General features: G+C 49.6%; 1 protein-coding gene across 1 annotated transcript in view; it reads left to right on the top strand.

Annotated features, from left to right (window-relative positions):
• Positions 1–17,019, top strand: part of TRPC7 (transient receptor potential cation channel subfamily C member 7) — a 156,002-nt gene that overhangs the window by 124,313 nt on the left and 14,670 nt on the right. The window contains exons 8-9 of the mRNA XM_069484459.1: positions 868–1,132; positions 15,722–15,917. Coding sequence (XP_069340560.1) covers positions 868–1,132; positions 15,722–15,917 — 461 coding nt within the window. The remainder of the gene's footprint in view (positions 1–867; positions 1,133–15,721; positions 15,918–17,019) is intronic.

The following is a 17,019-nucleotide window of genomic DNA, read 5'->3' as shown; positions in this document are numbered from 1 at the left end:
CTGCCTGACTGGTCACCACTTTGGGGGCCTTAGCTTGATCAAGGAGCAAATTTCCCAGTACAAACTGCCTGGGGAACAAAACCCAAGAGCATTTTCTCAGGCAAGACCTTTCAGATTCCTGGTCCCCATGTGAGCTCATTTGTTCTGACTTATGGCTAGTCTAAACTTGTGGTTAAGAGTTCACTCAGTCATTTAACAAACATCTATCAGTACCTGCTGTGTGCCAGGCCCTGTGCTAAGCACTTTACATATGTGATTTCATTTTATCCTCACCACAGTCTTGTGAGGTGGATGATATTATCCCCCATTTAAAGAAGAAAATGAGGCTCAAAAAGGTTAGTTTACTTGCTCAGAGTCATATGGCCGGAGAGTGCAAAGGCCACGTTCAACCTCAGGTCTGTCTAACTCCAAATCTATGCTGTTGCCCACCACGTCCTTGTGCTGCCTCCCTGGTGAGCAGGACGGCTCTGTGTGTGGAGTTCGAACAGAGGTGAGGGGGACAGAAGAGCAAGCAGCGTGGTAAGTGCCACAACAGGCGGGAATGTAGGAGACCAGGGAAGCACAGAGGAGTAGAGGGAACCTGTCCAGCCTGTGGCAGTCACAGAAGGCTTCCTGAGAGAGGAGATGCCTAAGAAGAGCCTTGAAGGATGGTTGAGAATGAATCGGACCTTGAAGTGAGGGAAGGATGTTCCAGACAGATGGTCCAGCACATTCCAAGAGGGAGGTGGCCCCTTCTGTGTATGGGGATTACTTTAAGGACAAGGAATGGCAAGCAATGTGCTTGGAGACCTCTGAAGATGCCTAACTGGCTTCTCTTCCAGAGTAGATCCTGTCCCCCTGTGAGTAACCCAGATTGTTTTCTTTTAGCCAGGGACAAGTGGTGGCCTTCAGACCCTCAGATCATATCGGAAGGGCTGTACGCGATAGCTGTCGTGCTGAGCTTCTCTCGCATTGCGTACATCCTGCCAGCCAACGAGAGCTTTGGGCCCCTGCAGATCTCCCTCGGGAGAACTGTGAAAGATATCTTCAAGTTTATGGTCATCTTCATCATGGTATTTGTGGCCTTCATGATTGGGATGTTCAACCTGTACTCCTACTACCGAGGTGCAAAGTACAACCCAGCGTTTACAACGTGAGTATCCCAGGGCTCTCCCCAAGGGTCTCTCTGGGCTTCCTGGGAATCCTTGGGAGTCTCTTAGAGGTGGCTTCTTGCAGAGCCTCAGGCTTCATTGGTATTTCTCCAGGTTCAAGGCAACTTTATTCAAGGATGGCTTAGAGTTCAGGTTCTGGAGTTGAGGAACAGAAGAGGTGGGTTAAATCCTCACTTTGCCACTTACATTCTGGGTGGCTGTGACCATGTTCCTTAACTCTCTGAACCTTCATTTCCTCATTTTTAAGATGGGGATAATAATAGTACCTGCTTCATAGGGATAATGTGAAGATCCAGTGAGGTGATATAACACATAGCGAATTCCCAATAAATGGAAAAAGTATTATCAGCAATAGTATTGTCTTAGCCTGTGTTACCTAGAAAACAGGGCCCTGGGCAAAATGTGCATGCCAGCACTTTGTTAGAGCAAGGGAGTTGCAACTCAAGGGAAAGAAGACCAAAGGGAAAAGGAGAGTGACATGTGGGAGGAGAGGAAGCAAGTTCCAGGTGCTGCTGCCTGGGAGCCACGTGCCATGAGGTCGGGAAAGCACATGCCGGCAGCTGCCTGGCCGCGGCTCCCAGAATGCACGGCCTGTGCGTGACGGGCCTCTCCAGGGAGCCTTCATGGAAACACCACAGCTCAGAGTAGCCCATCAGGCTGGGAAATAGAGGCTTTATCAGCCAGATCTGTCCCATCTGCCGTCTCTATTAGTTACTCCACAGGACATTAACTCACCTGCACTTCCGGGGCAGCCCTGGGGAAACCGTACCCACACGCACAGAGGTGGGTCTGCGAGTGGATGCAGGTCAGCTGCTCTGCGTGCCTGGCTGGCGGCAGTGCCTGTGCGCAGACTCCGGCAGGTGCTGCGGCATCACGTGCCTCCACAGCAGGAGGGGGGCCTGCGCGAGACAGGCAAGAGGCGAGTGGCCTGAGTGTGAGTCCAGGCACTGATCTCGGGGTCCAGCAGCAGCCGCTGTGGGCGCTCCGGCTGGCCACGCAGGCAGAGCAGCACGATGGCATGTGCCACCCCCCACTGTGGTGACTACCAAGCCTGTGTCCATGGAGACCCAAAGCTCCTCCTCTCTGTCGGGGGGAGGCCAAGCCGTCTCCTCGAGGACCAGCCATCAGCAGCACTGAGCAGGGTCTAGTGGAAGAGTCTAGCAGAATCGAACGTGCCCCCTGACACAGGCAGGTACTGGCCGGTGACCTTGAGCCAAGTCAGTTGATTCATCTGAGCCTCTGCGTCCTTGTCTGTGAAATGAAAATAAGATTTCTCCCCTTATTCACACGTGCCTTCCTGGATAAATGAGACAGTTTGTGTGAAGTGCCTGAAACACAGAACTGTTTCCATTCCAAGTCCTTCCCAGACCCACCAAAAAGTTCTAGAACTTCTCCCTGCCTCCCTCAAGCTCCTGCTCAGAACCTTGAAAGAAGGAGGGTCAGGACTCCAGCCACCAGCATAGCAGCTGGGACCAACAGAGCTCAGCTCTTCCTGACACTGGTCCCAGGAAGCCCCGAGCGGCCTGGAATTTGTGCTTTCCAGCCGGTGGGAACGGCTCAGAGCCTCAGCCGTGCAGGCTGCCTGAGCATCCCCAGCCTGCAGTGTGAAGCCTCCCTTGGCCATGCTCTCCCGTCAAGAGAAAATTCGTGTCTCTAAGAACCAAGTCCAGTGAATCCTGTGCCCCTCGGCTCAGAATCATGGACAGGGCTGCCTCACCCACCTGGAACCACCTAGAAGGGTGGGTGGGACCCTGGTGCAGGGGGAACCCTGCTGCTGCTGAACCACAGAAGCTGACACTCTCTGAGGCAAAGAAGTAATCTGTGTGTCACAGAGAACAGGTGCCAGCCCAGGGCTGAGAACTGCACAGAGGGGTGCCTGGCTCCGCCCCTCGGCCCACAAGCTGCGTGGCAGCCTCAGCACCCCGCGGGGCAGACAGGCTGGGTGTCAGTCTGAGTTCTGCCCTTCATTGACTTCATGGTCTTGGACAAGTGCTTGGATCCCCTGGGCCTTAATTTCCCCATCTCTGAAATGAGAATACTAAGAGGGCCAACTTCATGGCATTGTTGTAAGGATCGAAATAGAAGAAAGAGGATCAAATACCGTGCTTGGCATCTGATGAGCCTTCAATAAACAGTAGTGGTGACTAAGGGGGCGGGGAGGATACATTGCAAGAAAGGACGCCTGGGTGCTGATTTGGCTCTACAGGACCCTTTCTGGGCAGTGGCCTCACTTACAAACCATACCAACTCGGGCCGGCACATTACTGAATCAGCTGGACTACTTTATATCACTCCAATACTCAGTGATTAACTTTTGGAGGAATGGAATAAGTTTGAATCACGCAAAAGCAAATTTGCTCTAGATCTGCTAGAGGCAAAAGTAAATGTCTCCACTCAGCGTGGGCTGCATCGTTATTGAACACAGCGAGGATGTCAGCTCATAAACAGAGGCTCTTCCCCTCCGTGGTCAGGCCCTGATGTCTCTCCTGTGTTTCCAGTCTAGCACGGGCCTTGCACAGAGTGTTTGCTCTCTAAATGCCTCATGATAAGAATAAGGAAATAAACAGGAAAAACAAAGCCAGGTTCAGGGAATTCAGGTAAACAACATCTGGGCATCTGACAACGTGGACTTCTGCCCACTCCTGCTGCCCTGCGTGCCCCGTGCAATCCTCTTCCCTCCACTTGCAGGGAACCTGCATCACAGGCCCTTGATCTCTTGGAAGGTCAGTGCCACAACACACAGGAAAACGAAAAAGGAAGGCCGGGCGCGGTGGCTCACGCCTGTAATCCTAGCACTCTGGGAGGCCGAGGCGGGTGGATTGCTCAAGGTCAGGAGTTCGAGATCAGCCTGAGCAAGAGCGAGACCCCGTCTCTACTAAAAATAGAAAAAAATTATATGGACAACTAAAAATATATATATAGAAAAATTAGCCGGGCATAGTGGCGCATGCCTGTAGTCCCAGCTACTCGGGAGGCTGAGGCAGGAGGATCGCTTGAGCCCAGGAGTGGTTGCTGTGAGCTAGGCTGACGCCACGGCACTCACTCTAGCCTGGGCAACAAAGTGAGACTCTGTCTCAAAAAAAAAAAAAAAAAAAAAAAAACGAAAAAGGACATGGCTCAGAGCAGGGCTGACCTGGCCACAATTCTCACATGGATACGGCACAGCTAATCTGTGGAGGGCGTAAGGCAGGTGGCCTGGGCTGGGGTCTTTGGGATCAGGAAGCGTCGTGAGGAAAGGCAGAAGCAGGAGAAAGGGGCAAAGCGATCAGCTCGTCCCATGTGCTAGAATCTGACGGAAGACTTTGTGGATGTGAGGTCCCCAAGCAGAGAGGACCCAGGCCTTCCAGGATGGGGAAAGGGAGAAAGGGGGGCGGCGAGCACAGTGCAGAAAGGACGGGATATTTATCACCTTGGCAGTTCCTGAGATGGGCTGTGTAGCTGTGAATAGGATTTGATTGAGCAGGAAAACAGTCAATAGAGCAGTGAAGTAGAGAGAGAGAGAATGGATTTTTGTAAATGTCATCTTTTACCTTTTGACTGCTCTCTGGAGCATGTCACCCCCAAGAGATCATCTTTGATACAAAAGCCATGTAAGAATAAAAGGGACTCGTGCCTTAGGGGACTTGAAGCTACTCTGAGTGCCGGCCATGCTGATGGTAAAGTCTGCCCCCACTCAGGTGAATGTTTGCTCCAGGGCCGCCCTGCCTAGGTTGGGGGTCTTCCCTTTGGCTCTCCCCCAGGTCAGCCTCCTCTCTGTGGAATTCTGTGTTTGTAGGTAAGACAGGGGTCCTTTCGTCTGTTTCTATAGATGCAGAGGATCCAATCCTACAGAAGGGAAACTTGGGTTGGAGCTCACTGCAGTTATCCCCCTGGCCCCAATCTGATACTCCCCAACCCCACTCCTGCTTTTCCACGGGCAGCTTGGTTTTCTAAAGGCTTTCCACTGTGGAAGTCAGCTACTGGGAGCGTACAGGGAGCTTTCTCATATGAGCCCTGCTCACCCTAGGAGTGTGGCCTCGGGCCAGCTCACAAGGCCTGCCCCACCTGCATCCCACCAAGTGAGAATACTGTCCCAATGGGGAGGGGGAGGGCAGACATTCTGGGACCAAAGGGAAGAAGGAAGGTTTTGCTACCAGCTGCAGCCCCCAACCCTCAACCAAGCCCTAGCCTATCTCCCAGTGTGTTCCAGTTCCAGAATCCTATGTCTGCCCCTCACTCCCAAATTCTCACTTTCTCCATCCAGCAGTCTTCAGTGAAGGGGCTAGAAGAAAGTGGATAGATTGAACTAGTTCAGCCCAAGGTGTGAAAACACAGTATGAACAGCCTAAGCTGGGTGAGAATAGTGGTTCTCAAACCATATCGGAATCACCTGGGGAGGTGGCTCAATTTGGGGCTTCCCAGGCCCCACATCTTATTAATAGATAGTTTGATTATAGTAGTTGAGGGTAGGGCCCAGAAGTTGGCATTAACAAGCTACCAGGGAGTTTAAATCCGGTTTAGGATCACAGGGTGAGAAAGGCTGATCTGGTCCAACCTCATCATTGCACAGATAGGGAGACAGAAGCCAAGCTCAGATCTGTGCACTTCAAAGCCAAGGAGCCTGTTAATCTAAGGGAGCATCTTATTGGTAGGATGTCAGGCCCTGGGGAGCAGGCTGTTGTAAGCACAAGCCTTACAGTCAGATCCTATGAGAAGTCCCCAATTTTTCAGCCTCCTTCCCCTTCAGAACCAAGGATTCTCTCAAAGGTCTGGGTTGCTTTTCACAGCCACCTCTGGGTTGGGGCTGGCCTGAGGGGAGGTGCAGGGCCGTGTTGGGGGTGGGGGGCGGCACTGGGGAGTGGCAGGGCCTGTCTGGGCCTGACAGATAGAACTCCTGCTGGCAGCTCATTATCTCCAAGCCGCTTCTATTAGAAACTGCAGGTGACCATGGGCCAGGGAGAGAAAGTGTTCAGACAAGGTTTATGCTCTCAGTACAAGATCAAAGTATCTCCATACGTGAGTGAAAAAATGGAGAGAGAAATTGCCTGAGAACACGTGTCCTCTAAGAAACTTTTTAAGAAAAGTTCTCAGTTCAGGGTGTTAGGAATTTTGGTATTGGTAATATATTTTTTATTTTATCAGGAAGTCAGTAGAAAAATAGGATTTGCTTTTTTGGAGGTTTGTTTTGTAGCCAACTTTGCTGAAATGCACATATTCTAGGACTTTCTGCTTAGAGATTGTATGCAAACCTTGGAATCCTAGCACTATGATTATAGTGACAGAAAAAGGGAAACAAAAGATCCTTGGCTCGTAGATGAAATACAGCTGGGTGAGAATGCATAGAAAAGGTGCCTTCTTTACCCTCTGGTTGGTGACGATGACGAGCCAGGTACACAGAATGGGAGAGATGGGAGAGGCTGGGGGCAATGAGGTGACCAGAGCAGGGGCATGAAGGGCTCTCTAGCACAACCCCTGATGGGCCCCTGGTCTCCTCTGTGGGTGAACTTGGCCTTGCCCACTGGTTCTGATTGGAGATTAAAGATGGGTTCTGTCCCTCGAAAGACGAATCCATCTTTTCTGTAGGCTGTTACGGACAGTGTCATAGCATAGCTGGGTTCAGACTCTTCTAATCAAAATAACACCTCTCTTAAGGTTGTTCTGTCTCCCCAGGAATCATTTTAATGGAAGGAGCGCCAGCAAAGCTAGTAAAATTAGAAGCTTCTATTTTCCATTACACTTACGGGAAATTTCCACCCTGTGTGAGGGAGGGATTCCTATGCCCACCAGGAGTGGGACGCACTGGTTCAGCCCCACTCCACTTGTCCTTGCCACAGAACAGCCAGCTGCCCCTTCCAGCGACCGGCGCTGCAGCCACGGGAGAGGAGCCTTAAGACTCTGCCCACACATACCCACCCCAGGCCAGGACTGCAGCACCACCCTGCCCGCATGGGCTGCCCCAGCCTACAGGCTGAGCCTCACATACTCCTGGCTTAGAGCTGAAGTCAAGGCTTCCAATGGTCCTTTTGGAGTCAGTAAAGGGCAGGGATAATAACAATGATAAACACTTACATGTTGAACAACTCATTGTGACAAATGCATGCATTTGTCCTCATTTAATCCCCACACAATGGAGAAACACAGACACTTCCGCAGGAAACGGAGGTTCAGAGAAGTACTGGGCTTGCCTAAGACCACAGACCCAGTAAGAGAATCTGAACCCAGATCTGCACGACTCCAAGCCCGTCCTCCACCTTTTGACCTAGAATTCCCAAGAATGGGGACCCCATGCCCATAGTAGGGCCAGTGCTTTGAGGTGGAAGCTAAGTCTCCTGAAAAGCTGAGGCACTTGCCTGTAGTACTAAATTCTAGGAATAGCATACAAAAGTCAGCTTTTGATTATTGAGAACGGATGATTCTACACACCTCAGTTCTAACATGCAGCCTGTGACTCTCCCCTGGATAAAGCAGGTTTTTATTCCAAAGTGGGCTCACTCATGTGACAAACATTTATGGGGCAGCTACTCGATGCCAAGCTCTATGTTTGTCCCTGGGTTCATAGGGAATAATAAGACAATCTTCCTGCTCCCGGGAGACTCGTACACAAGTGGGGATTCCGAGAAGAGAAAAAAGAAAAAAGTAACAGCCATTATCCCACGTGATCCTTGTCAAAGGGTGTTCGGGCAGCACAGGGAGGAGGGAGCGTTGAGCTCTGCCCGGCGGGGTCAGGGAAGGCTTCCTGGAGGGGATGGCCCTTAACGGAAGGTTTTGGAGGATAACTGGAAGGGCATTGCAGCCTGTTTTTGGAGAACTGCAAGTAGAAAAGAGTTTGGGGAGATGGCAGGAGAGTGAATCAGAGGGTCCAGTAGGAGCCAGATTGTGAAGGGCTTTCTAAGTCCTGACAGGGTGTTAGAGTCTCCATGAAGGCCCTCGTAAAAGGAGGAGGATGTGATGGCATCTGCCTTCGAAGACAAGTGGCAGCTGCGTGAAGGGTGGGCGGGAAGGGGTGAGCTTGGCCTGAGCCTGGCGCTGGGTTCTGTGTGAGCAAAAGCAGACAGGGCCCCATCGCTCTCAGAACTTGCAGTCTGGCTGAGAAGACAGATGTTATTCAAATAATCACAGGAATGAGGGCATGTTTGCAAATTGAGACAATGTCCTGAAAGACAGGAATGTAAAAGAAAGGCAGCTCCACAGGGGACTGAGCTAGATCCACCGGGAGGCTCTGGCAGGGCGCCACGTGGGTGAGGATGCCACGCTGCACCCAGCGAGCAGCAGGGATGGGCGGGTGGAGAAGGGAGGTTGGCAGAATGGAAGGGTCTGGCTGCAGGGGCCCTGCTGGGGCTTCCGAGGCTGGGTTGTTTCGTAAAACTCACTGAAACCAGTGGCCTGTTGGGAGAAGCCAGGGAAAGGTCACCTGAGGCACCGTAGCACCTTGTCCTACTGCCGTTTTCCCTGTGAGGAGTGTGCTGGGTGCGTCTGCAGGTGGGGCAAGGCATGGAATCAGCCGACTGGGCTTTACAGGGGACAGATTTCTCCCAGGACCCTGGGTCAGGGTTGACATAGGCATCTCTGACCCAGAAGCTCCACAGGCTGAGTTTTATCATCATACTCGATTACATTTTGAAAGTTGTCATCTCCACCTTTCATCTCATAAACTCAAGTCAGGCATAAGGGTGTTTGGGGATGAGAGAGTTTATTGTGCCCATTTGCACGTGGAGAAACGAGCGTTAAGAAGTTCAGGACTTGACGGAGGAGGCAGCCGCGGTCAGGGATGGGGCTCAGGTCAGCCGGGGAGGCTGGGAAACTGGAAACGGCCTTTACGTGTCAAGAAAAGTATAAATTCTTTTCTCTGCATAACTCTCCAAGGTGGTAAAAATATAGATCTTTTCCTGGACTACATTAGAAGAATAACGAAGCTTGTTACTGCAGACATTCTACTATCGTATAATGTTGACTTATACATTCTCCTCATGTTTATTCATGACGGGGATTTTAAAAGCCCGGTGCCTTTCAACCTCTTTCTGCCACACTTTCTGCGCATCAGCAGGGAAAAGATCTGCTGATGCGCAGAATGTGTGCTCCTTGGCGTGACGTCTTCGTGGCACGTTCCTGGCACTGCCCCAAGTCCTCCATCGTCCTGTCAGGCTGACGGTAGCCCTCTGACAGGGAAGAAATTCCTGCCTTTTTATTCACTAAAAATCAGTTCTAGGATGACAGTAAGGTTTAATCTCATTCTTCAGGGTGACAGAGGAACAGGAACCTGGACCGCCCCGGGTTAGCTCTAGAGATATGATCAGCAGGGACAATTCTTAGGCAGGGCTGAAGCAAGCCGGGTAAGACCAAGTGCCCGGATCACCTCATGCCTCTGTTTCCCAGCAGTCAATCATTTATTAACAAAAGAGCTCCCAGAGTCGCCACGAGAAGCCAGGCACTGCTCTGGGTACCACAGACAGAGTGATGAGGACGTCATTAGGCCCTGACGTCACATCACGGGGCTCACATTTCAGAGGGACGAGAGGCAAAAAGATAAACAAATAGACAAGTAAGATCACTATAGATTAAGTGTGGGAGCCCAAGAGGAAATAAAAACACAGTACAAAAGAGTCCTGGGGGGACCTCCTCCTCCTCCTCGTCCTCCTTGCAGGGCAGTCGGAGAGGCCTGTTGAGCACATGACAACTGAGTCTGAGGCCTACAAGTGAGGAGGTGGCCAGGTGGCGAGAGGGGAGAGGACATTCCAGGAAAGAGCCAGGCAGAGGGCAGGGAGCGAGGGGACAGCAGCGTGGGGCGCCAGGAGGCGGGAGCAGCCAGGTCACCCCGGCCTCGAGGGCCTGGCCAGGTGATTGGCTTTGACTGTCAGCCTTGGGAAAGCCACTGAAGGAGAGGGACAGGATCTGATTTCTATTGTTAAAGGATTATTCCAAGAATTAATTGTAGGGTGTGAGAGTCTTTCAGCCAGATGCTGGAGCCTGTTGCAGTTAAAGAAAATTTAAAAAATAAAACTAATACCAGTAATAAAATTAGTAACATTTACTGAGCAATTGACATGTGCCAGGCAGTATTTTATGCACTTCGCAAGCATTCCATGAATTCATTCCATCCTCACAACAACCCTGTGAAGCAGAGATTGTTGTTTTCCCATTTTACAACTAAAAAAAAGCTCAGAAAGCCTATTTGGCCAAAAACTTATTGTGAAACCCAGGCTGTCTGGCTTCAGAACCTGCACTCTGACCGCTCCATCAACACCTGGACTCGACAGACACTTGGATCAGGGAACAGGAAGTCACAGTGTGCAGCAGAGATTCATTAATTCATTCATTCAGCAGACACTGAACTTACTGAGCACCTTCTGTATGCCGGGCTCATGACTAGGTTTGCAGTTTCAGTGAGGAAGAAACCACAGCTTCTGCCCTCAAGGAACTCCCAGGCTACAGCGGTGTAGTGTGACCCTCAGTGTGAAAAAACCCAGGCTGTGTGGCCTCTGCACAGCTCAGTTCTGAGGCCAGATTCTTCTACTTCTAGACTGTCTAAAGCAAACTTCTCATTTAGGGTCCAACACAGAGCCAAGCGGTGATTCAGAGGCCAGAACCTTGCAGGGCTGGGGCGGGGCGGGGTTCAGAACTCCTCGGGCATTTGACCTGCCTCGAGCCCGGTCCAACTGCTTTTAGTCTTTGGGTCTGGGCATCAGAGAAACACGGCTCTCTGGCAAGATTGTGGCCCACTCCAAACACCGCCTTCCATCGTCCCAGCGTGGACGGCAGGCAGGAATCATTCCTGCTTCAGCACAGCTCTAGCACGCTGCCAGCTCCTGTCTTCTGCACTCGAGAAACAGCCTCTCGAGATCTATCTCCCTGCGTAATGTCAGCCTGCTGTTTGCTGGTTTGGGTGGGTGACTGAGCTGTGCCGTGGCGGGGAGTGGGAGTCAGTCACTGTGTTCTGAAGAAGCAATTTCCATAGCAGTCACCCTAAACCCTTCCCTTGTTGATCAGTTTGTTCTCTGAGGCCGGTGTACAACTGCCTCTTCAGGCAACCTGTTATTAAAGTCCCATTATGCAGGCGAGACAGACCTGGTGGAGGACTGATTACCTCGTCCCTGCCTTGTGCGTGACACGTCAGCCCCTCCTCCCCACACACCCACACCCCCGCCCAGAGAGAGGAGGTGAATCATGGTCTATTCAGCGTCACTCACAGACACTTCGCTGCCTTCATTAGGAGCTCTTCTTATGCTCGGGCGGCCTATCGACTGCACTTCAGCCCCTCTCCCTGCAAGCCCAGAGTCAAATACGAAAAGACAGCACAGGCTGGAGGAATCAGAAAGAGGATTTGCATGAAATCAAGGGTTTGTGATGATCTTTGCAGATAGGAAGGAAAATGAGGCTTGTTCAAAACCTAAGCAGCTGAATCCTTAACCGCATTCAGCCCTGCGTGGAAGCCCCGGGGGCTGCGGGGGCCGTGCGTGTTCCTGCGCACAGCCTGCCGTGTGCTCTCACCGCACGGGGCTTGCTTCTGCACTGGGACCTCCAAAAGGACAGAAATACATTTGTTCTGGACATCACTGTACCCTCGTCACCTGGTACAGTGACTGACACCTAGAGTTCGATAAATAAATGAATCAAAATAATAGCTGCCATTTATTGGGCTCTTGCTATATCTTTCACATGGGTTGCTCATTTACTCTGCACTGCAACTGAACAGTGAGGCACCATTATGCCTGTTTCACAGATGGGTAAACTGAGACTCAGCTAGGCTTTATAAAATGCCCAAGCTCACACCGCCAGTGCATGGTATTGCTGGGATTTGAACCCAGGCATACACCTTACTCCTCCAACTCTCTCTGTGGAACCTCCTGTGATGGACACAGTTGCAGGAATCTGTGGCAGATGTGACAGCTAGCCAGGGTGGGTGAGAGGAGCACGTGGAGACCATCCCTACCAGGAAAGAACCTCAAGTTTTGCCTTGAGACCAGCTGGCTTACGCTGGGGGCTTCCTGTGAGGCAAGTGGCTTTGTGGTGACTATCAACTATGCTAATTCCAAAATATTTTCTTTCTGAGAGCCAGCCCCAGGCCTCCCCAGTAACTGGCTTTAGGTTCCATGCCCTGGGTTCCAGAGCTCCTGAAAATTGTGGGTGATGATTAATACATGACCCAGAGAGCTCATCATAACCTCGCTGGGCACCAGGGCCAGCTTCGGTGCCCAAGCCCTTGGGATCAGCTGCTCCCTTCCAAGGCCAGCTTTCTCTCTGAGAATGTATTGTTCTAGGGTTCCAAGGTCAAGGTAACACAGCCTTTTCCCACTCAGGACAGTGAAGCCAAGTTTCATTTATTTCCTGCCACGTGTTAAAACAGAAGATAACGCTAGCATGGCCTCCCAAGTTAATTGAGGAGCTCTCATCACCATAGAAAGCATCACGTTTTCATTGAAATGGGCTTCCTTTTTTTTTCCTCTCTTTTTTAAATTTTTTCTCTTTTTTACAAGAGACGGGGTCTCACTCTTGCTCAGGCTGGTGTTGAACTCCTGACCTCAAGCCATCCTCCTGCCTCAGCCTCCCAGAGTGCCAGGATTACAGGCCTGAGCCACCGAGCCCAGCCTGTTTTCCCTTTTTCTTTCTACTAGGATGCCTGTCATTTTCATTTTGATTCATGAACTCTTTATGTAAGAAGGACATCATCCACGGTCCATCTTACATTTGCAAATACAAATCCTTTCCTCAGTCTTTTGCCTTATATTTTTGCTTATTATGTTTTTGATGTATACAAGTAAAGTTTTGTGTAGTCAAATCTGATAACTCTGTAGTTTCTGAAACTTCTCCCCACCCAAGATTATATAATAAATGCTTATCAAGATTTTATCCTAGTTTTTTGATCACATAATTTTTTAACATTTAACTCTTCAATTCCACTTAGAATTTATTTAGTTATATGGTTTGAGCTATGGATAAAATATTATGTTGCTTACAGTTTCACCCAGATAACTGGGCATAACTCAGCCCGTAAGATCCCCTCTAACAAAAACACAACAGCAACAAAATGAGTCTATTCAGTGAGTCCACTGAGTAATTCAGTTAATTAGTTCACGTTAAGAGGGGTGAGTACAAATGAAAGATGAGAGACCCAAATGGCGAATCTAGCCATCCTGGGTGATTCAAGCCAATAGACCCCCCTTTCTTTAAAGGAGGACTTTATCACCCCACTCACTTTGTCCCATAAGGAGGGGAAGCAAGGGCCACAGATGCTCTCCCTTAAAAGCATAGAAGAGATCGTTTGGCTGAGACCCCTTCCCGCCCAGACAGGTGTCGTGGGTTACTACTCTGGAGCCGGCGACCTCCCCTCTGAAAACCCCAGTGAGTTTGAACCTCTTGTAGAGTCTCCAGGAGATCGTGGCCAAATCCAAGTCCAGAGATTAGTCCTTAAACTGTCAAATAGAAACGAAACAGATGTGCAGTGATGAAGACTGTCTGGAAGAGACAACAAATCTAACAGATCATCATTCCGAGCCAGTTAATTGCTCTCCGCTGGGGGCAGGGGGTCATGTAAAGGCGGGACGAAGGCAAAGGTTTACAGATTAGTAAATATTCTTTTACCGGAACACACCCTGCTTAACCGGCCAGCTCTGCCTCCTTCAGATTATTGACACAGAAGGCCTAAGTGAAGGCTCCAAGGATAAAGCAGGGCTCAGCAGCAAAATTCATGGCAAGAAGCAAATGAGAAAAAAATGCATGTTGAATCTAGGCTCATTTTCCCTAATGAAAACCCAGAAGGTTTTCCCTGGATGTGTTCTGTAATTGTTTGCTTCATTTGTATCAGCCAAAGGTTTGTGGGGTGTTCCAAGGTAACAAAGGAAAGTTGAATTTGGGTAAAACCTCTCTCAGTTGCAAATATCCATTTCTTAGGTGGCTCCTGGCAGGTGCAGACCTGGCCCCATCTGGCCAGCCCCTGCCTGAAACAGCGTGTCCCCCGCTCTTCACCTGATCCTGCCAGCAAGGGAACAATTAACCGCCAGAGAGATCATGTCCTGCTGTCTCCTTCCAGTTTGGGATTTGGGGCTCATGCAGGGTTTTAGATTTTCCTTGCCACTGTTCCCTTCCACTAGGGTGACAACCAAAAGATTGTTTCATAACGGGAGACAACACCGCAGTGAATCATGCCACACGGTGGATGGCATCTTGCGCGCGGAAACAGTTTTCCCCTCTCCCAGAATAGCATCAGGAGCCGGAGCTCTGCAATAATGGCTTAATACCTAGTCATTACTTCTAAACCCCCAGCTAAATTCCTTCTCGCTAACACGAAAATGAATTAAATGTTCCAAAGCCACAGTTTTAAAAGAAGCCAAAAACAAACAATGACAATACAAACCCACTTCAAATATCAGTTTTTCAGACTCTGGGGTGCACAGGGAACGAGCCACACAGCTGGCTAGACACACTCATGCCCACGCAACCACACTCGGAGAGCTGCAAATTCATGCGAGTCAAGAGTTGGATTTTTAGCCCAAGTGACGAGCACTAGTATTTTTGTACATCTTGTCAAATAAATACCAATCCTTGAGAAATGCTGATCTTTTTTTTTTTTTTTTTTTTGAGATTTAGCTAATCCTGGCCATTTTGTGGGTGAGTGTTGAAAACCTGAAATGTTAAAGAGAAGGAAAAAAAAGTACTTTCTCAGAATGGTACCAAAAATCCGGATGCAAACTAAAAGAACTGCACTTAACCATTCAGATGTTACCGGATGCATCTTCATGATCTATAAACACCCAACCAAAAGCCAGATTTCTGATTGGAATCTCCATCATCAACCCGACATAGGGTCATGGCCATAAAGTATGGACTGTGAAATGTGGTTGGGTCTTATTCCTGAAAATCGCTGTATTTCAGTAACTTAACAGTCTCCAAAGGGTCCAAGAGCAGTGTCCCGACAGCGAGATCTCACCTGAACTTCCATCAAAGCACGTGCAGCGTCTCCCTGAGGGAGCTGCAGGGTGAGGTTTGCACAGTTACCCGGTGAATTTGAATAATGTGGACACCCCAACTCCCCCTCCCCCATTTTTGATAATTCAGCACCAGTTTAGAGGACTACATACATGTGGCTGGCCTCAGGTATGTAAAGTGGAGGCAATAGATGAGGCCACCACAGAGGTGGTCACGAGGCTTAAGTGAGCCCTGCATCGAGTGCTGGGTACCACAGGTGCCAGAGCCACGTGTGGACAGGGGGCTGCCACAGCTCCCCTTCACGCGGGCTGCGGACTCTGAGAAGAACCGCTTACAAGTCTACTGAAGGAAGCATGTGCTTTCTGAGGCTAATAACTCACAAGAACAAACATTCACCCTGGAGTTCAATTTTAAATGTTTAATTAATTGCAGCATGATAAAAATGATACCAGAGCCAGGAGCCCCAATAAATGGATTGAATGAGAAAGAAAGAGCCTGCCATTTATGCCAATAATACTCTTTCCAAGTCTTCTGAGAACTGAGTATTGCATTATTCCAGAGCGTAGGCACCACCAACCAGCCCCAGCCCCGCTCCATCAGCACCGGCAACTCTCATTTTAAAAAGTGCGAGCTGATGCAAGCCGTGTGAAAGACGTTCTGTTTCCTTGTAGGGTTGAAGAAAGTTTTAAAACCTTATTTTGGTCCATATTCGGCTTATCTGAAGTCATCTCGGTGGTGCTGAAATATGACCACAAATTCATCGAGAACATCGGCTACGTTCTCTACGGCGTTTACAACGTCACCATGGTGGTCGTGCTGCTCAACATGCTCATAGCCATGATCAACAACTCCTATCAGGAAATTGAGGTAAGGCGGGTCCCTTGGAAATGCTCCCTGCCTTGATCGGATTTACCTTGCTGTTTCCAGCGACGCGGGTAAGGACGTTAGAAGCCTGTGTGTTATTAAATGTGTAGCCAGAACAACACACACCAGGGACATTCCTCCTGCACTGCTCAGGGAGTGCTTCTGGCCAATCTGCCACAGGGCATGGCTGTCACCACCACACAAAATGGCCCAAAGAGAGCAGAAAGAATTGGGGTTGTGAATGTCCTCTCTTTTACATGTGTCCTCTCAGGACATCATGCAGGTGACCCATGGCTATCAGAATGACTATCGTTCAGCCCACAGTCAGTCCCCTTTTGCCTTTTACTTGTTTACGTACCTAAGCATTAAGTACCTACTGTATGCTGAACCTATGCTAGGCACTGGTGGTACAGAGATGACTAAGACACAGTTAGTTCCTGCCCTCAAAGAACTCACAGTCCAGCGAGGAAAGCAAACATGGCAATCAACAAATCACAATGCCCAGGGGCCAGGGCAGCCAGGTGCAGGAGGGCAAAGCAACCTAGCGATTGACCGCGGGTAGAGGGAGCATCCAGAGGTGATGCTTGAAGACCATGTAAGATGAGAGCAATTTTGCCAGACAGATAGAGGGGTTGAGAGAACGTATTAGGAGGCAAGTTATCAAAATCTAAAATGTACAAACCATAAGCTATTGATTGCAGCCTTGTTTAGACCAGTAAGAAATTAAAAACAAACTAAACAAGCATTAATAGGAATCTAGGCCAGATGTGGTAGCTCATGCCTGTAATCCTAGCACTTCTGAAGGCCGAGGCTGGAGGATCACTTGAGGCCAGGAGTTCAAGACCAGCCTGGGTAACATAATGAGACCCTATCTACCAAAAAAAAAAAAAATTCTAATTAGCCAGGCATGGTGGCACACGCCTGTAGTTGCAGCTACTCCAGAGGCTGAGGCTGGAAGATTCCAGTAGTTTGAGGCTGCAGTGAGCTATGATTGCACCACTGTACTCCAGCCTAGGCAACAGAGCAAAACTCTGTCTCTAAGAATAAAAAAAAGTCTAATTAAATAAATTATGATACATCTGAACAATGGGATAATGTGCAATTT

This window comes from Eulemur rufifrons, chromosome 10, assembly GCF_041146395.1.
Source record: "Eulemur rufifrons isolate Redbay chromosome 10, OSU_ERuf_1, whole genome shotgun sequence".
NCBI classification, from domain to species: Eukaryota; Metazoa; Chordata; class Mammalia; order Primates; family Lemuridae; genus Eulemur; species Eulemur rufifrons.
The sequence above is the reverse complement of the archived record's forward strand: the minus strand, read 5'-3'. Positions and strand labels throughout refer to the sequence as shown.